The sequence below is a fragment of the Manis javanica genome, chromosome 9, assembly GCF_040802235.1.
Source record: "Manis javanica isolate MJ-LG chromosome 9, MJ_LKY, whole genome shotgun sequence".
Lineage (NCBI taxonomy): Eukaryota > Metazoa > Chordata > Mammalia > Pholidota > Manidae > Manis > Manis javanica.
Genome location: NC_133164.1, coordinates 11,364,918 through 11,386,402, shown reverse-complemented (window position 1 = coordinate 11,386,402; position 21,485 = coordinate 11,364,918). Strand labels below are relative to the sequence as shown.

The 21,485-nt window shown below is 42.6% G+C and overlaps 1 protein-coding gene across 4 annotated transcripts in view; it reads left to right on the top strand.

Moving 5' to 3' along the window:
- FARP1 (FERM, ARH/RhoGEF and pleckstrin domain protein 1) overlaps positions 1-21,485 on the top strand; it is a 282,743-nt gene that overhangs the window by 173,695 nt on the left and 87,563 nt on the right. For all 4 annotated transcript variants that reach the window (XM_017660585.3, XM_037024954.2, XM_037024953.2 and 1 more), the window contains exon 3: positions 19,242-19,346. In XM_017660585.3, the coding sequence (XP_017516074.1) occupies positions 19,242-19,346 (105 nt within the window). The remainder of the gene's footprint in view (positions 1-19,241; positions 19,347-21,485) is intronic.

Here is a 21,485-nt window from a genome sequence, read left to right as displayed (position 1 = left end):
GAAGGAAGAAAAGGGCAGCAAGGAGCAGCTGTGGACTAGAGGGTAACCTCCTACGGGACAGAATCAGATTTCCGTGTCTATCCCGAACATCTGTCTCAGTTTGTAAGGGCAGTGGGGCTGTTACTATTCAAAACTGTTCCATGGTAATGCTCCAGAAACCGGACTAAAAGGGTAATAACCCAGGGCTTAGACATTTGCCCAATTCCAGGAGCATAAAGTTAGGGGTCAGTCATGAAAATAAATGAATTCTTACAAATTACAATGATAACGTTTGAAAAACATTATAATACACAGAGATATGCCCAAATCACAAGGTGAACACTCTCAGGTTTCAGTTGCCCATCACTTGCCAGATCAAGTGATGGATTTTCAACCCTACCAAAGTTCCCCCTGGTGACCTCTCCTGATCACTGCCTCCCCCCAAATAGCTGCCATCCTGAATATTTAGTACCATAGGTTAGTATGCCAAGTGGGTTCCTCATCAGTGGGATCAGATAGGTATTCTGGTGTGTGAATTCTTTCATTTGTGTCGCATTGTGTTCTAGAGATTCATCCATCCTGTTACTGTGGCAGTGGTATATTCATTCTCATTGCTGGAATGAACACCGTAACTGATTATTCATTCTGCTGAATAACAGATATTTGGATTGTTTCTAACAGGGCTATTACATGTGTTTTGGTGAATTTCTGTTGCATGTTTATGGCGTTGCTGGGTCTGTGCATAACATTCAGCTTAGAAACTGCCCAGAGGTTTTCCAAAGTGGTGGCACCAATGTAATCCCAGCTGTTCTAATTGCTGCACAACCTCACTGATACTTGGTATTATCTGTTTGTGTCATCATATCCTTTTAAGATTTTTTAAAATTGTGGTAAATTACATGTAATGTAAAATTCACCACCTTAACCATTTTGAAGTTCAGTGTTAAGTATATTCACGTTATTGTACAGCCAATCTCTACAACTTTTTCTTCTTGCAAAACTAAAACTCTGGACCCATTTAACAACCCCCATTCTTCTACCATCTGTCCTTGGCAACCACCATTTCACTTTCTGCTTCTATGAGATTGACTCTTCTGGGTGCCTCATGAATGTAATCACAGTATGTATAGTATTTGTCTTTTTTGTGACAGTGAAATGCTTAAAAAGAGTAACATCTACTTGCTTCTATTATGTTGAAGGTATATACCTTGCATTCAGCCTCACATTATGCAATATAGAATAGCAAGATACCTCATTAGACTTAGTATTTGGGAGCAGCCAAAACAATAATGAGAAATGCCTTGAAGAGCTCATCATACTAGAAATAGAAACTTAAAGTGACTTCTTTTTGGTGTTGACTAAAATGACTGAGAGGAATTGCAGTACATTTTTCTTAAAACGGGAAAAAGTAGAAGGGATTTATTTCCATAAAAACAATTCAGCTGGTAGTGTCCTTTCCCTCTGAACCCAAACTGGCCTCAGTTTATGGGAAACCAAACTGTAGGTACCCCCCTCCTTCTCTCTCTTTATAACTAATCCTACTAATCTGTAGATAACTCTTCAATATCATGTGGTTTCAATTCTGCCACCTCTTGTAGATAGAATTTAAACAGATGTAACTAACCTTTTGTAGAATTGTTTTTCAAAAAGTGGCAAACTTCTCCAAGTGTCCTTCAAGTAGTGGTGATAACATTGTTTTATTGTGTGTGTGTGTTGGTGGGGGGGGCGGTGGGGTAGGTAGTACGTGGAAGAAGGCATGGAAAGATCTGGGTCGTGCTGGGTGAAGAATCAGCAGAGTGTTCTCACCTGGACAGACAGCCTGTAACAGCTGCAGTATGAAGCCAGCTGCCATCTGCCAAAAAAAAAAAATCTTCATTCAAGATGCAGATCACTAGGCCATCTGTAAATCTGGCTGTGCAAATAATTTGTGGGTGCATGCACATAGCCCTCACATGCATGTAGGTCACTGTTAATCTCTAGGTCTGTTTCACCCCTAAGTTGCTTGTACCGTGTTGTTCAAGTGCTTTTCCATTTCCCCACTGGATCACAGTCTCTTAGCAAAAAGTGGCAAACTTCTCCAAGTGTCCTTTAAGTAGTGGTGATAACATTGTTTTATTGTGTGTTTGATGGCACCTGAAAGCTTATCTAGATACAGAATGCTCTGCATCATACTATGTTTTAAAAAAGCAGTCCATCTCTGGGCCTACCTAGGAGTAAGAAAAGAAATGGAAGATAAACTGGGAGAAGGCAGCATCTGGGATCTGGGAAGAAGAAAGCGCCACGAGGCGGGAAGGAGCAGCATTCTCCCTAGAGCCAGCATCTTCTCTGTCAACCCATTTATATTTAAACCTTGTTGGAGGTGGCGGCTCATTCCTTTCCAAACTGTTGTGCTGTTGAATATTTTTATTTGAAAAATTCATTCTCTCTAAGCTAAAACTCTGCTTTCCCATTTTTTTCCTACTTTCCTTGGTGTTTTGAGCCCTGGCTCTGTCCTTTCCTAGCAACTGAAACAACACGCTGCTCTCCATCATCAGCCACAGTACTGGCCGCCCTTGAGCTTGGAGTCAACTGTGTCCACAGTTCTGGTCATTTAAATGGTCCAGGTTTGCTCTCCTTCTGCTATTCTTAGGAAGAGAGGAACTACATGTTGTTAACTTTTTCTAATGTTACCTATTCTTTGCCGGCTCCTTTTTCTCCTACCTGCTAATCCGGTTTTCCTTACCTGTGTTTACGAACATCTCTCCCTGTTTCAGCGGTTACCTCTCTGCAGAAGGACAGCAGACGCGTTCTGCATGGGTGGTCGGATTCCAGATAAAATGGGTGAAGTTCCCCTGCCATTTTTCTTCTTCCCGATGTACTGTTTGTTCTGACGTAGTCCCCAGGGGTATTTGTCGGCTAGGGCTGCTGTGGCAGAACCCACGTGCTGGGTGGCTTATAAACAACGACAGTGTATCTCTCACAGTTCCCTTAAGCCTTCCGGTCAAGGTGCTGCAGACTGTGGCTGGAGAGAACAGAGCCCTGGTGCATAGGTGGCTGCCCTCTCGGTGTGTCCCCACATAGTGGATGGGACAAGAGAGCTCTTGGGGATCACTCTTTTGAGGGCACTAATCCTTATAATTCATTCATGAGGGCTCCACCTTCAAGACCTAATCACCTCACAGCACCCACCTCCCCGTACAGTCACCCTGGGGCTTAGGTTTCAACAGTAAATTGTAGAAAGACATAAATGTTAAGTCTGTTGTACTGAGGGTGCTGAGATTATGCATTTGATGTTGAAATTGAAATTCTTTCCTATATTTCAACAGCCACCTTTTCATTAGTACTGAAAACAGTACTGTAGGAGTATATATTTAATTTTCTTATGACAATATGGGATCCATTTTTATAGTCAATTTATTACAGATTTAAAATTAATAAAACTGTTAACCTTTGTTACCAGCTCTCTATCTCTTAGTACTATTCCTGGTATGTGGGTATCCTTATAATGTTCCTAAAAATGGAGGCTCCTACCTGCCTCAATGGCTTGCTGATTTAATATAGGTTAGGCTGGTCATATGGGGAGTAAACAGCCTTATCAGCATGCTTCCAGTTGTTTCTTTGGTGAGCTGATGCTTGCTTCTGCGTGGAGGGTTACAAACAAATCCAGACAAATGCTGGTCCTACTTGTTTTGCTAATCCATCTGGTATCTGTGAACTCAAAATTGGATTCCTTAACTCAAGATTAACATTGTGTTGCAAGGCATTTATATATGAGAAGCCCCTTCTTGAACACCTACTCAGAAGATTTCTCAAGAATATTTAGCTTCCTATTTGTAGCTCTTCCAGTTTGGTCTGGACAGGGCTGTCATACCCTAAGAATTTGTGGCTGAGGAGTTGGTAAAGCACAGCATGTTGGTTAGAGTTATATCCTATGTTTAAAAAAGAAAAAGAAAAAGAAAAAAACTGAAACCACCAGGCTCTGAAAGCTGCCCTGTGTTCCTAATGCCCCGAAACAGCCACAGGGCATTTCAGTAGAGAAAACAAAGCTTGTTTTATCATGGTTCTTCCTAGGTTTGCCTCACAAGCTGGGAGGCATAATTGAGTTAAAACGATGCTGGTAATGATCTAATAAATGCTTTTGAAAATTTTCCACTGGACCATCCATCAGATGACTGCTTTGAGAAATGAATGAAAACCAAACATAGGAGTGCTGTGTGCTGCCTGTCCCCGTTGCTGCCTTCGCTTTGCATTTCCGTTCATGCCGTTAATAAACCAGCCTGGCCTGTGGTATCGCTAAGGAAAGGTGCTTTCTCATAGGCTCAGACTGGAGGGTTTGGTCTCCCTTGCTTTCTTCTCTTTTTACACATTCACCATCTTACCCATTTATGAGTGTACGATCCAGTACGGTTAAGTATATTCACATGGTTGTAAAACAGACCTCCAGAACCTTCTCGGCCTGTGTGTCTGAAACTCGGTCCCCTGGAAATGACAGCCGCACCTAACCTCCATTCTGCTCCTTTTCCTGTGGATTTGTCTTCCACGTTCTTTCCCAAAATTCCTTCCTGTGTCTTCTCTCCTGCTTTAGTACATGTTGACCTAATCAAACCGTGAAGGAGGAGAGAACAATGCGTGACTTTCACAGTGGCTTTGTACAATCCAGTGCCAGCACATACCCCTCGGTATATGGAACTGTAACTAGTGTTTCTTTTGGCAGGATGGTATCACTGTTTAAAATATGTTGAAGACATCTTGCATGATTAACTAAGAACTGAGATGTTGATGGGCCAATCCACGCTTTAAAAACTAGGTCTTTTTCCTGCCTCTCTCAGCCAGAATTGAGTCTGTCCACTTTTTAGGAGAACCTGCGAACTCTATTTCGTCTGTCAGAGTGTATTTAACTGTAAACAGACAGAATCTGTTTCAGAAACATGCTTATTGTCCTCTGGAATTGTAATTTGATTTGATTTAAGCGCTAACGTAGTTGTGTATAAATTCGGACAAAGTGCATTTAATGAGTACATGCTACTGGTAAATGTTACCACTCTGAACAACCCAAACCCTTCAACAAGAGGAACACACCCGGTTTTTCAGTTGTGTGTGGCCTTTGCTGCACGTTCACACTGCCGGTGAATGTTTTGAATTCTATTAAATCATAAAAGGACTGTTTTTAAAGATAGTCTTACTGCTTGCCTTTTTTTTTTCTTTTAGACTATGTTTTCAAATACAGCTTTTCTCTCAGTGCTTAGTCTTCTGTTAAGTGTTATTAAGGCACTGGAGGCTGCCCATGTTACTAAACTACACCTGGGCAGGATTTTCTTTTAAAAGATGTAATCGAGACTCCTGCTTCTAATTAGCTAGCTTACACTTGCCTTCCATTTTTCGAGCAGTGCCTTTGAGCAGTGGTCATACTACATCAAGGTGAAGTGACACTAAAATGCTGATTGTTGGGATGCTGTACTTTTAAAATAAGTTTTTATCACAAGGCCTTACATCAAGCCAAAGAAACTGAAGACCAGTATGAATTGACTGTAGAATGTGCTCCATCCAAAGCACCCATCTTCTCTTTACCAAATTTTGAAATGATCACTTAAGAGTTAGAGAACCAGTTCAAAAGGGAACCACAGATCCAGATTCTCCAAAAGCATTGTGTCAGTAACAGCACAGTGGTGTGTTCTTTGAACAACATTTAAAAGAAACACAATTTCAAATGTCTAGTTTATACATTTTTAAAAGCCATCTGAGGGGTAAGGCAGGGGGGCCATGTGGCCACTTATATTGGTGATGTGGCAGTTTCACTGTGCCCAGGCTTCCTGTGGTTGTTTCTGTCCATGTGTGACTGTCACCGGGCTAGTTTTGTTGTGTATTACCGCCCAGTTTGACATGTTTCCTGATCACTAGAATGTCATCCTTTATTTTCTCATTTTCCTTTTAATGCTTTCTCTATGGTCAGCCTTTCATGTGTGGTTTCCTTTTATGGCTTTTGGAAGATGTCAACTCTTTGAGCAACAACTTCTTGAAATAAAAACACATTCTCAAGTTGTTTTTAGAATCTAGACCTCAGCTTAGAGTTGTTTTTCTTAAAGACTGTGCTGTTATCGTCCCTCCATGAGAATTATAATATTAAAATTATTCATTCACCCATTCAGCAGATCTTTATGAGCACCTGCTGTGTATCATGCTGTTTTAATGAACAAAGATCCATGTGCCAGCAGAGCATGCATTCTAGCAGGGAAGAACAGAACAGCCATATAATAAGAAACATTATAAGTAAATATGTTGTTTTGGAAGCTAGCTAGTGAGTGATAAGTGAAAAGAAATAGAGCAGAAAGAGAGATGGAGGTGTGGGGGCAAATTAGTTTTAAGTAGGGTGGTTTGGGTCAGCCCTATTGAGAACCTAACATTTGTGCAAAAATTTGAGGGAAGTATCCACGAAGATTTCTGAGGAGAGAGCATTGCAGGCAGCAGGAGCGGCCATGCAAAGGTACTGAGGTGGTATGTGACTGATACGCTCAGAGAATGGCTAGCAGTCTGGAAGGCTGGAGCAGTTGGTGATGAGGGCAAGAGAGTTGGATGGGAGTTCAGACAGGTGGCAGGGGTAGAGCAAGTCCCCTGGAACCTTGTTTTCCATAGTAAGAACTCTGCCTTTTACTCTGAGTCCTGAGCAAGGGAGTGGTACATCTGATTTAGTAGAAGGTGTTCCTGATAGAACTAACTTGAGAAACTAATTTGGAAATTATTTATGTGATAAGTCAGATGGTAATCATTAAGTACAGAGGTCAAATACAGCAAAGAAATACACAGAAATTGTCATGGAAAAATTTTCATTGAGGTATTCAAACAGGTGAATTTGAAAAGAATGTCGTAAAAGGTCAGCTGCATGGTTTACCTTGAGTGCCATGAATGTGTGTGTGAGTGTGTGTGCGTGCGTGTGCATGAGTGAGAATCCCTACGGGATCCTTCCCCAAACTCTCCACGTATGTGAGACTAGTGAGTATGGGGTTAGTGGGTGTGGATGCTCTGAAGTTCCCAGGTGAACCTGATGTTCACAGTCCCCTTGGAATCATTGCTGTTTTTGAATTAGTTCCTTAATTAGATCCTGACTGTTGATCATCATTCTTGTCTCTTAAGTTTGTAAGAACTTAAAGAATCTTGATGTAAACCAGGCAGACTGATTTTGTTTGTCAGCACTGTGGTTTATTAACATCCACGGAGCTGCTCATCTGATACTTGAATTAAAAGGAAAAGTGTGTTTAACTCAGGTTCCTTTCGTCCTGCTAGTAGACTGTCAGTATTCCGTGATGTGCTTTCTGTACTTTTGCTGTGTACTGTATCTGTCAGTTTCTTTTTAAGTCTGGGATCTATGTTTATATATTTTTTCTTTTTAAAAATTTGTAGTTCGATGTAACTTGACATTATAAATATGTATTCACATCTTTATCTAATTTCACATTTATAATTTAAAAAAACTTTTTAAAATTTTAAGTGAAGTATCAATGATACACAATCATATTGGTTTCAAATACACAACACAGTGGTTCAACAGTTACCCATATTATTAAATCCTTACCCCCTCCAGTGTGCTTACTGTTTGTCAATACAGGAAGATGCTACAGAATCAGTGACTTTATTCTCCATGCTGTAGTACTGTCCCTGCGACCAGCTTATATGGTGATTGAGAAATTTGTGCCCCTTTGTGCACCCAGAATGTGTTTATATTTTGTCTTACTCTAGCCAGTAGCTGGTGGGAAGAGATTATCATCAACAGTGAACACATAGAATTTTTCTGCTTTTTAATGGTTTTTGAGTTTATAGATCATACAGACTGTTTCCCACCCCTCCCCCTTCCCTTTATGTCCATTATCTCATTACTTAGTTCCTTCTCAGAAGATACTGGAATATAAGAGAAAGCATAAGTTTTATTTTACAGTGGTTAAAGTGTAGTGAGACATAAAAACTCCCTGAGGGAGTTTTCATGGCTACTTAAAGTTGGCAATAACTTGGGAAAAGTTTCAACTAAAAATGAAGCGTAACAGTTAACTTTGGTTTATTGAGTATCTGCTAAATGCAGGCACTGGTGCTCAGCATTTCATGTGTATTTACCTCATTTAATTCTCACAGCTAACCTCTGCAAGGCTGTCATTATTCCACTGTTCACATGGGAAACAATGTCCAGGGAAGCCACGTAACTTGCCTGGGCAGCACAGCTGGTAAGTGATGAGCCAGGCATGAAGTCATGACCCAGTGATTCTAGGACTCTGTCTCCCCAGCCCTGTGCTGTTCCTGCTTCCAGATGTCACTGCACACACACCTGATAGTAACAGCTTCATCCACTGGAAATGCTGACAGTTCGGCTTCCCTCCCTGTTTCCTTATAATGTAAATACCTTTATAGTGCTTAACTTTTTCTAGTTCTCCCCCCACTAAGTTTTCTAGTCCCTTCAATAGACTGTATTTGCAAGTCTTTTTCCATATATTTTATCATGGTAAAATATATGTAACATAAAATTTACCAAAATAGATGAAGGGGATTAAAAGGTACAGACTTTCAGTTATAAATAAGTCATGGGGATGTAATACACCACATGGGGAATTTAGTCAGTAATATTGTAATAACTTGTGTGGTGAGAGGTGGTGATTAAACTTACCATCGGGATCATTTCTAATATATAAAAATATCAAATCACATAAAAACTCCTCAGGAGGGAGTTTTCATGGCTACTTAAAGTTGGCAATAACTTGGAAAAAGTTTCAATTAAAAATGAAGCATAACGGTTCATTTTTACATCCATTATACTTCAATACAAAAAATTACCGCCTTAAGCATTTTTAAGTGTAAGTTCAGCAGCATTAAGTCCATTCACGTTGTTGTGCACGTATCACTAGAATCCTCTTCATCTCCTCAATCTGAATGCTGTACCCATTAAGAATTCCCCATCCTCACGCCACCCCCAGCCCCTGGGAAACCACCCTTCTATTTTCTGTCTACTTTCTGTACTTTTTGTACTTTTGTTATATACCTATTTGTAAATTTCTTTTTCCTAAATCTGCAGCATCTGCTTACGTCAATCAGAGCTTTCCAGTTTTTCAAAGGAAGTAACTAACCCTGTGATTAGAACTCTCACCTCCTTGGAGATAGAGAAACCTAGAGCTGGCACCGGCCCGAGTCGTTCCATGGTTAACTAAACATCAAACCTGAAAAGTACATGAAAAGCAGCATTAATCTGGGAGGTTTTCTGGGGACTCCAGCACCAAGAATTCTTAAAGGGTCCTGAAGGCTGCATTTTCACACTTAGATATTTTTAATTTAAGGGCCTTATGCATAAAAATAATTTCAAAATCCCTGCTAAGGATGAGAAAACGTTCCCATGCTCCTGACCAACTAATGGAAAAACATTAAAAAATGTTTTCTGTTGAGAGTGTCTATAAATATTTAAAGTATTTTTTCTTTCATTTAATGTTCTTGGAGTTGCATTCTTGGGGAAAAGGCAATAGTGGGAGAACTGCACATAAAGGTGAGAACTGAGAATCGCATATATTATTTGGTGGTTTTGCTTTACAAAGTCTTCACCTTTTGTTAAAACATTAAGTTAAATTCAATGAAATAACTACTTTCCATTTTCCTTTGAAATAATAATTTTGGAGGCCGAGTGCATGATATCAGGTGTATTTTCAGAAAGTTCAGGCTCAGTGAGCTGAATGTACTTTTGAGGCTTAATTAGACCCCTGAGCCCAAGGAGAAAAGTGCCAACTAAACAGATGTAAGGAAAATGCAAGCATTTTTCTATTGCTGGAAAGAGTATAATGGTCTCCTTCAGCGGTTATAATTTGGTATGGTAACCTTATTCATTATTTGTGTGATATTCCCTGCCCAGTGGATATTTAAAGTAACAAAATGTCAAGCAAGATTTTCTTATTTGGGTGGATTTTGGAATTTATCTGTCTCCTCAAAGTGATCAGAAGACAATGAATTGCTCAAAGTCAAAAGCAGACTGGGCCAGCACTTAGGAAGACCCAAATTCTCCATAAACGTTTTTCTTCCTTTGCTGGCTGCATTACAGGTTTGCAAGAAAGCGATAGGAAGCCTCCACCGCAGGCGTGCGCTTGCGCCGCGGAGTCCTGGCATGAAGGCAAGAGGGGCGTGCCGTGCCCATGACGCTGCGGTTAGAAGGTAGCTAGATTACAGCCAAGGAGCTGAAAGGGCCCTTTCTCTTCTGGGCCCGGAGTAGGGACTCTGAAATCCAATCCGAAGTTTAATGAGCGCTCCGAACGCCGGGGCTCCGTGCAGCAGGGAACAAGGAGCACAGTGTGTCCCCGCAGACAGCGTGGCCACCCCGGGAGCCAGCAGGGAGGAAGAATCAGGGCATTTGTGGAGGGGTAGCTGGGCAGGCCTAAACATTTAGCTACACTCTCCCAGAATGAAAGCTTTGTCCTGGCTTCCCAGGCCTTGGTTTTAAAGTTGTAGTTCCTGTTCTTGCCCCGGCTGGCGTTTCCCAGTGATGGGGGTCACAGTCGGTTGCGGAGGCTCCCCCAGCTCTGCTCCTTGGCTTTTGAGTCATCTTCTTCCTCTTTCCTTCCCGTAGCTAATACCCAGCAGAGCTCAGTGAGTCCTGGGTACGCTCCTAAGAGCTTGGTGTATGCTAAGTAATACAGCCCTCACCACAACCCTATGTAGTGGTTCCATCATTACATACGTTCTACAGAAGGGGTAACTGAGGCCAGAAGAGTAATCGTCCAAGGTCACACTGCCATGGAGTAGAAATGTGGGATTTGCAAGGAGGCAGAACTCTCCAGAGTCTGCAGCCCTCATAGTTATATTACACTGCCTCTCTAAGTCACCCAAGACCAGAGAGACGGCATGAGAAACATCTCCCACATTCAGCTGTCCGCCTGTGGTGACTGAAGAGCCATGCCTTCGCAGCAGCAGGTCACGACTGGCTTGTGGACTCACGCCAGCTTGCAGCGGCTGTGTCGTGCTGTGCTTGCACTGACTACGTGTGCCGTACTGTGTGTCCTACGCACCGGCTCTGGTGCCTCAAGTTACAGCATTTGTAAAGCATGAGCCTCCTCCCTTGCTTCTATCAGCAACTTTTCTCCAGGACCTTTTGGATCATCAAAATGACAGGTGTGAAGTCTTGTAAGAGGTAAGAGGGGAAATAGACTTTGAGGCTTAATAGTTAGGAGCAGATTCTCTGGAGTTGGATTTGGTTCCCAGCTCCGCAGTGAGCATGACCTTGACAACTCCATGTCCTCCCGCCGGGAGTGGCCCTGGGTGGTAGGACACCTTGGATAAGTGGCAGGCATGCAGATGCATTGGTCCCTCTGCCCACAGGAGAGCCCCCAGGGCAGCTGCATCTGACCTCCAGTTTCATTTCCAGGTCACATGGACAATGTTACTGATGTCCCATAAGGGAAAACGAGAGGGGGCCCCATTCCGGCTCCCAGTGTGCTGTGCCGTTCTGACTCACTAGCCTTTGCTTTTCTCTCCCATAGCTTTTACAATCTTCCCTTCATCCCGTATTCCAGAATTACCCAGTAATTTGCCTTGAACTGGATGTTGCTCGTTCATTCTGTGAAGTACCTCTGGCTCTCATCAATCCAGAAAGTTACACCTGTTGGTTCTGGAACATTCTCTTAGTGTCGTTGCATCATTTCCTTTCCTCTTGGGCCTTTCCATCTAGAATCACATTATTCAGCTGTTGAAACTCTCGAACTGAGCCTCTGAACATCTTCCATCCTCTCTTCATTGTCAGCTCTTTGTCATCTGAGCTAGTTTCTAGGAGTTAGCAACGGTAGCTTTAAACTCCTAGTGACATTTTTTTTTTCTGTCGTGAATTTTTTTTATATCTAAGAGCTCTTTCTTGTTATCCAAATAGTCCTTTTTATAACCTCTGGGGTTTTTTTGTTTTTTTTTTTTAGTTAAAACTCTTAGCTATATGGGGATACAAATTACAGTGTTTTACAAAGTTCTTTACTCCCAGAAAAACTGGCCTCTCCCATTTCTGACCTTCTGGGAAGTAGAGCACGATCTGACTGCTTCCTATTGCCGACTCTCTCTCTCCTCTGTAATTAGAGTTCAGCTTTCTCATCTATCCTAGAGTTTTGGGAAAATCTCTCACCTGCTGCCTCTTCTCTCATTTTCTGTTTTCTTGATTTTATCCCTTTTTTATTCTTTCACTGTGATTTTAAGCAGGGCTTCTGAGTAGAGTGGAGATAAGCTGCATGTATTCAGTCTGCCATATTTGGCCACAAGCCTGACGAATTTCCATTGTTTATGTTAAGCCTAGTCTGCCTGTGGCCTTGTGCTAAAATTTCTAAGGAAAACATGCACTTACAGGCAGATAGGTGGGTGCCTGTGGAATCTCTCAAATTATACTCTTGAACTCCTGCTTCATTGACAGCTCCTGACTATGTGCAGAGAAGCAAGAAGGGGAAGCCCTGGACAGACAGCTGGGATGGTGGGAACGTGTGTTGGGAAGGTGTGTAGTCTGGGTGACTTCTGAGCCTGGATCCTGTCCCTCCTACCTCACAGGGTGGAAGGGCCTCAAAAGGGAGAATATTTTGCAAAAAGAGCTTCAACTGTAGAACACCATTCAAATCTAGAGCAAACAGTACAAAGAGCACACCTTGTAACAACAGAAAACATTAATTGCTTCTTACAGTCTGCTACTCGCTGAGCATAACTAATTATCAAGTTAGAGAAATTTTGAAGGCCAGAGTTTTTATGTTACCTCAAACCCCCTTACTGGGTTATTTTGCAGTAATCTCTTTATGTGAAAGGGGCAGTGCTGGACATGACTGCAGTATCTCTGCCCCCCTGTGGCTGAGAGATGGGTGACAGCACCGTGGAAGGTGGCTCTGTGAGTTTGCTGGGGCAGTTGTAACTAACTGGTGGCCCAAGCCCGAAGAAATTTATTCTCTCACAGTTCTGGAGGCTAAAAGTCCAAAATCAAGGTGTCATCAGGGCCACACTGCCTCCCAGGCTCCCAGTAGAATCTTTCCCTGCGTCCTCCAGCCCCCAGTGGGGGCCGTCCGTCCTCACAGACACTTCACTCCAGACTCTGCCTCTGTGAGCACGTGGCGTCTCTGTGTATCTCTCTTTACACCATCTTCTTACAAGGACACCAGTCATTTGGGTTAGAGCTCACCCGAACGACCCGTCTTAACTTGATTACATCTTCAAAGACCCTGTTTCCAAATTAGGTCACATTCACAGGTCGTGGGAGTTAGGACTTCAATGTATCTTTTTGAAGGAAGCAATTTAGCCCATATAACAGTGGGTTAGGTATTTTTTGCTATGATTCTCAAGCTTGATGTTAACCCCAAAGAGAAAACAAAACGAGAGAGGCCAGAGCCAGCCAGTCCGGCCTGTCGAGGCTCCACGGGACATCCACGGGCCCACTGGCATGATGGGCACCTTGCCCCTGAAGCAGCGTCTTTCATCAGGGGCAACGTCCCTGGAAGCTTGTTAGAAATGCAGATGCTCGGGCCTCCTCCCGGCCCTCTGGAATCATCATCTATGTCTGAACAAGGTCTGCAGGTGATCAGTGGGCATTTAAAGGAGAAGTGCTGCTCCGAGTCACCTCCAGCAGAATTCTAGGGCAGGGTGAGCAAGGCCCTGGGTGTGGCCTCCGCCCTTGGGGACATGGCCCATCACATTGCAGAAACACGCCTTTGGGGTTGGGAAATGTTCCTTCTCCATGTCAGCCCATTAACCTGCCATTAATTCTATAAATGAATATCCCTACCACAGTAGCAGCAACAATATTAGAGAACTTGTGTTAGGTGCCAGACCTTAATGATGTTGTAGTCATTGTTTTATTTAATTCTCACATCAGTCCTGGGGGTGGGTAGGTAATATTTCCAGTCCTTTTGCAACACCTGTGGACTGCATTGTGCCCCCCACCCCACCATCCCTAATGCCTTTGTTAAATCCCTAAGTCCCAGCGTGACTGTGTTAGATATATAAGGAAGTAATTAGGGCCAAATGAAGCCATAAGGGTGAATCCCTGATCCGATACGTTTAGTGTTCTTGAAAGAACAGCCACCAGAGGCGCCCTCATCACCTCCTCCCTTCCTCCCTCTCCCTCACATAGCACTTAACCATATGTTTAAATTTAGCTGGTTATTTGTCTGCAGTCCCCACCTCAGAGTCATTTGTCATATTGATTTCTGTTTCTTCAGTAATTAGAACAGTGCCTGCATGTGGCTACTTACTTGATAACTGTTCCCCCAGCTCAAGCCCTCCTAGGCATTAATACTTCTGCTCAACCGGTCAAAAACTACCAGAAGGCCACAAGGAAATCTGCAGTGTGATAATGCCCTAAGATCAGCTGTGCTGCAGGTTAGGGGCTTTTACAACTTTGAACAATATTCTAATAGGTATTGATGGTAGGAGAAAGGGGGCCCGAGCCTTTGAGAAAAGCCATTCCCCTCTGCTGGTTAGGACCATGCCCTGGGTGTCATGATTACATTAATCCCAAACCAGAAAAAAGAAAACACTTGCAGAGACAGCTCTCTGAAACCTCAGCAGATGCAAATTTTGTAAATCCAGTCAGACATTATCTTTACAGCTTTCTGTCTGTGATTTATTCCAGAAAGGCAGAACCTTAGCTTGTATCAAATAGAGCAGATCATTTATTCAGACCCTTTGAGGACACGAGAAGAAGGAAGAAAATAATTCCCCATCCCAGAAAGAATTGTGTCTGTGTTCTTTTAAAGGAGGAAGAGAAATGCTCCTGCATAAAACTTTATGGAATAGAAATAACCTGAAGCCATATACATTTTAAAGCTACAATAAACTAAAGCAACTTTGATTCACAGTTTTTAATAGCTTGAAGCTATATGTGAACATCCATACTATTTATTATTCAGTGCTTAGTTGCCAGACATTCCCCAAGAATGTAAACCTCCTCTTAAAATTTAATTTTATAGGATTCCATGAAAAGCTCATTCAAAATGGAGAAGTCAGTGGAGACACACAGTCTTAAATAAGCCAACTTATTTGCGCACTAGATGAAAACTCATAGGCCTTTTGGAGCATAATTAAAAGTAGCATATGAGAAAAAAGTGATAAAAATGTGATTATGTAGTTTTACTAGTTGCTGATTTGTTCTCCAAAATAAAATATTACCATTTAGTTTTGTTTCTATAAAATATTTTGATTAAGACTCAAAATATTTTGATCAAGACTGGCAGTGGGTGGGGTCAGTTTGACTGGCAGTTTCTCAGAGGCTGAGGTGGTCTTAGAGGTCTGTCCCCTTATGCCAACTACAAACACCAAGTCAATAAGTCAATTAAAATTTTTTATTTGTTATAAGATCCCTTTCATATTAAACCATTACTAGCATATAAAGGTTTTCAAATGATGTCTAAATAACTTGGTTTCCTTTCCTCATGTAATAGCTTGTGCATTCTTAAATAAAAGTGTGTGTGTCTTTAAGAAAGTTACTGTTTGAGAACATACCTTGACAAATGAATGTTTCTCAGGGTCTCTTCTCTGTGTTCGGCAAGCTTAATTTATGACATTGCCACCTTTTCCCCCCATACAGACTTCACGGATTTATTTACTGGTCTGTTTTAGCAATAACAGGCTATTGGGTTTGTAGATTTGAACCCCATCACCAGCTCCTGTGCAAAGCCTGCCCCCAAATGCAGATTTGTGATGCCTTCCAACAATGTTCATTTCATGCCTTTTTTGCCAGACTCGTTCAAGAACTCTGTGTGCTGAAATATTAGCAAACATTTTGTGCCCGCACATGGCTGCTCATTCATTCTCCCTGTGTGATACGGCCTTCATGGACATTCGATTTAGACTGGACCTACCCCTCTATGCCTAAGATCTAATGTAAAGAAAATGAATTTTTTATTTTGTTATTCTTAAAAATAGTTTAAACAGATTCTGTCGGCATCACCCTCTCCAGTTTATAATGTGAACCCTATCAAGTTTCTTTGTCTTTTTTAAAAAATTGTGGTGAAATATATATAACAGAAAATTTACCATTTTAGCCATTTTTAAGTATATAATTTAGAGTACATTCACAGTGTGGGGTAACCATCCCACTATCCATTTTACACGGTGATATGCTTTCAAATAGAATTCCTTTTAGTGGGAACTTCAAAAATGATCACTGGAGTCAAATGTAGAGAAATGAATGATGTTGCAGACGGAGAGAGTAAATCTACTATGGGAGGAAGAGAAGGGATAATTTTTCTTAAAGAATCAGATGAAACTTTGGTCCCTCCCTGCTTGGAGATGCTTTCTCCAAAGCAGAATTTAGCTCTGGGTGCATGGATACACCCAGACAGCTCTACTCAGCTCCTGAAAGAGAGCCTACTATGTTCCCGGGACTTGGGTATCATGTTGTTGGGAAATATTTCAGGCTGTGGTTGATGGTATGCTTAATTCAGAGGTCCACTTACCCCTGAAATGATCATGTAATGGCTACATATAAACTCTTATAAATGCTTTCTGGTGATGTTACCTTCTGGCTTTCCTTATATCCCTGCATGTAACCAGCATTCACAGGGGAATTCATATACTGCTTTGTGGATTTAGAGATGACTTTTAGGAGCTTTAATACCATTCAGACTCTAAGTTGACTTCTCCCTGTACCAAAATGTTGGTACCATAGAAAAGTCTTTTTGCATAAAAGGTTTGTCCAAATTAATAAAATTCTAGGAAAATTTAAAGAATTGAGACCAGATTTATATTACTTATTAGCTAGATTTCAAGCATCTATTTCCAGCCTCTTCTTATTACCAAGGTATGTTTGATACGTTCACAGAAATCTCAGCTGACTCAGTGAAGGATCTGATTCAGACAGTAACTCCACCCCTCCTCCATGTGTTCCATAAAGTGCTTAGTTGAACATCGTGTCCATGACTGTGCCCATTGTGTATTGATTTTATTACTTGTTTAGACTTTCAATGTTGAGTTGTAAAGTCTCATTTCCCAGACTCTGTAAATCTAGATGAAGTTATCAAATTCTTTTAGTTCCAGGAATTCTTTGTGAAATGTGTTTACTAGCTGGTCAGATAATTGGTGGTTCATTCTGTAACAAATAGGAGAAGTGGAGAATTCTGAGAAAGTACTGTAAAACGTTCATACTGTCTTTCCTTTAAAAAAAAATCCTAGGATATAGGAATTCTTCCACAACTTTTTAGCCCCTGGCCCATTTTTATTACTGTCTACATATTTACTGAGCTGAGAGGAAGGCCTGGAATGCGTAGCTGTACATAAGGTATTTGTGTAGCTCTTTGGAGGCAGGTGTGAGATCTTGAACCCAGGACCCCACCCCCACCCCCTACCCTGCCAGGCTGATGAAGTCCTGAGTGCCCTCAGCGTGACTGATTAGGGAAGACTGCAGTACCAAAGAGGCGGAAAGTGAGATTGGTGACTGGTAATATAGGTGGCTCTGATGTCCACTAGATAAATGCAGGCATATGTGTGCATGGCAGGGGGTGTGCTTGCCAGAGAAGAATGTGTTTTACCTGCAGCTCCACATTACTCCTGCCATCAGTGCAAGTGGAATGAGTCTGCCTTGGACCAGGCAGTCAAGGTCTAGGGCCTGGTGAGTTTGGTGTTACCCATGGAGAATACTGCACACCTTTCGGTAGCTGTGAATATCTTCTGGATTTGATTGAGGGATACGAGAACAACACAAAGTGGCATCAGTTTAGGGAAAGGATGCTTTATCTGTGGCCACTGATGCATCTTTGAGGGCTGGCGAGGTGGTGCAGGAGCAGGCCGATGGACACGCCGGCCCTGTGCGTGTCAGGCTGTAGCTCTCCTGTCAGTCTCCGGGCATGGTAGCGCTCTGCCCTCCTCAAAGGGAAAGGGGAAGGGACGTATAAAAGCGGCAGCTGTAGATGACCATATTTTTCTTGAGCGTTTGATCTGTATGATGGAATTGGATTCATTTTACAAGTGGGTCATTAGGAATCCACAGGACAGTGAAGAGAACCCAAAGCATGTGATCCTAAGTGTTGGGGGTGGAAACTGGGTTCTTACACCTCCTTTCCCTGTGGAGTCAGTGGGTGGAAAATGCATACTCAGCAGACCTTAACCGAGCGCCAGGTGCTTTGCTAGGCAATAAGAACATGAAGTGAAAAGGAGCCCGGAATTTAACTGGGAAGGCAGATTCCTATATGCTTAGCAGTATGTTATACTGAGGAGTGAGTAACTTCTATTCGTTTGTTCATTCATTTCAACAATATTATTTGGTCTTTAGGCATTGTGGATGCAGGAGTTAGTGAAATTATGTAGATTTCAGTTATGCGTAGTCCAGAGGAGAGTCTGCACAAAATGCTATGAGAACCTAGAGAAGAAAGCCATGAATTCTGCTGTACTTGTGGAGGAGAAAGGAACAGACAGGGTTCAAACCACTACAGAAAGGGCATTGGGGTCATGAGTTGACAATGTGTGTCCACACAAAACCTGCACACAAATTTATAGCAGTTTTATTCATAATTGCCAAAACTTGGCAACCAAAATATCCTTCAGAAGGTGAATGGGTGAACAGCCTGTGTTCCATCCACCCAGTGGACTATGTTCAGCAATAAAAAGATGTAAACAAAAAAGCTGTGAAAAGGCATGAAAGGACCTAATGCGTGCTGCTAAGTGAAAGAAGGCCAGCTGAAAAGTCCATAGACTATATGGTTCTAACTGCATGACCGCCTGGGAAAAGCAACAGTATGGAGCAGTAAAGAGATAAGTGGTTGTCAGGGGTTCAGAGGAGTTGGGTGAGGATTGAGTAGGCGGAGCACATGGGTTGTCAGGATGGGGACACCCGCCTCTGTGGTCCTGTAATGGTGGATATTATATCTTCATCAAGACGCACAGAATATACAACAGCAAGAGTGAACCCTGATGTGAACTAAGGACTTGGGGTGATAATAATATATCAGTCGTGGCTCAGCAAGTGTAACAACCAGATACTAATAAATAGTAGGGGACACGGTGTGTGTGGTGGGGAGAGGTATATGGAAATTCTGTGTACCTTCTGCTCAATTTCTATAAGCCAAAAACCTTTCTAAAAAACAGTCTATTTCTGAAAAGGGGTTGGTACCTAGGATGGGGCAGGGAGAAAAATGGTGGAGATTAGCGTCTGAGTGTGAGAGCAGCATGGAAAGGGGCTCTCAGGAGTGTGGGGGCTGGTGGTCAGGTGGTGTGGCAGGGGCCGGTGGCAAGCCATGGAGGACCCATGGACTCAGGAATCTAGAGGCCGTGTGGGAGGAGCTCCAGCTCGTTTCTATTGCTGTAACTCCTGTCGTTTCTGTCCTCAGCAAAGAGCCCCAGGGAAAGTGTTGCTGGACGCAGTCTGCAACCACCTCAACCTCGTGGAAGGCGACTACTTTGGCCTTGAGTTTCCTGACCACAAAAAGATCACGGTAGGTGATGCCAACTTAATGTTGATGTTTCACTGTCAGTCCTCCTTGAGATAAGAGAGCAGTGGGTATCTCCGCTTGGCCATACAGAAATATATAGAAGAAAAATGTGCCCAGAAATCCCTTATTAATCTGTTTTTGAAAGTAATACATGCATATGATTAGCCAATATACAATGAAGTTGTATACAATATACAACGAAGTTCAAAGACAATATACAACGAAGACTGTCCTCTCACCCAGTCCCCTGCTTCTTCCTCCAGGAACCACCATTACCAGTTTCTTGTGTGTCCTTCTGATTAAAGTTACATGTATGTACAGACAGACACACACTTGTGACCTGCACTAATGTGAGGAGGCGATATCCTGAACTTGCCCCACATTTCCATTCACGTAGAGTGGAAGTCCTTCCTTTTCCGCACACAGAATCCGCTTCATCCTTTTTCAGTTTGATGCTGTGCCACACAATGGGTGCGCCATAATTGACAGCCTCTGTGGTAAATGACGGGATACTTGGGTTGTTCCTAGACTTTTGCTATTACGGATGACACTACAGTGAACATACTGGCGCGTTCATCTTTGCACTCACGGCCGAGTGTTGCAGCAGTTCCGACCCAAGGCATGTAGTTCATGGCTGTTGTGTTGGGCAGCACAGTTCTGGGCTAAGCTAATGTGTTTGGGAAGCTGTTACTGATACGATCTGCTCTGTGATACAGAAAGAGGACTGTAGCTAGATTGGAAGAGGATAAGCCTGGAGTCAGGAAAGCTGTTAGGGGCTTGCAGTATTTCAGGCAAGAGACTATGCTGGATCACTGGGGAGGGGGACGGGGCTGGAGGGGGGCAGATAGATTCAAGAAATCTGGTGGGAGATCGGTAGGGATGTGACTGAATGGATGAGCTTATGAGGGGAGTGGGTTCAGAGCAGCTGGGTTTTCTGGCTTTGGCATCTGGGGGGACAGTGGCACCCATCACGTGAAAGCCTCAGAGAGACCATGTCTATGAAGGAAGAGGTAGGCAGTGAGTCCGTCCCTGACTGGAGGACTCGGGTGTCAGTGGGCATTCCAGGGCAGACAAACAGCAGGTGCATCTCCCGGAGCACATGAAAGATCTGAGCTGAAATTTGGATTCAAGAATATGATTATTTTACATATTAATTGAAATGCTGAAATTGGGTGAGAGTACAGAGAGTAAAAAAAAAGGGAAGCAAGAATGAAACACCAGCCTGTAAGGGAAGAACAGAGTAGGAGGAACTCACAGGAAGGGAAGAGAAAGAAAGCACCAGGTGAGGGAAAAGTCAGAGCAGAGGAAGAAGCATTGCAAGGAAGGCCCGGACAGGAGGCAGGTAGGTAGGGGGTGAATGAGAGAGTCCATCACATACCTGAAAATGGGTGCAAGTTGTATTTTCTTGACTTACTCCAACCTCCAAATGCTCTTTGACATTTCCTAGTGCTTACATTAAATATAAGCCTCCCTGACTCCCAGTCCTTTTTCTGATGTGGCAGATGACCACAGATGGGTCACATCTAATTCCGTGTTCATTTTTCCATCTAATAATTATTTTGTGCCTACACTGCATTAGTCATCATACTTCATACTGCAGGAGACACATGATATTAAGTGATGGCAAGACGTAGTTTTGGTTTCCATTCATTAGAAGTGTGCAGCTTAATAAGAGAGATAAGGAAACGAATAATTACAGTACAGTGTAGCAATTTCTATGGAACATTGCTTCATAAACTTACTTTATGTTAAAATAATGATTCTCAAAGCACGTGAAAACATGGCATCTCATGATTTCAAACGATCTGCCTGAGTGACTGCAGATTCTAGTGGCTTTTCTGTCTCCACTCTTGCCCTGTTCTGACCCAGCTGGAGTTCTTCTCTAAACTGTAAATAAGAAGTAGTGAGGGCACTAAGATTCAGAGAATTTTTCCATACCCAAGTCAACGAAGCAGCTCATGATGAAGCTGGGATCTAACCATGTTCTCCTGACCCCAAGTGCAGTGCCTAGTTAACAGTGGATGCATCTGTGCTAGAATTCACAGACCCTTCCTGGGGACCTCCAGGACTGGCTTCTTTCAAGTTGTATCAGATTTTTATGGTTTCACTGCTTCCTTGTAATACTGTTTAGGAATCTGTTCA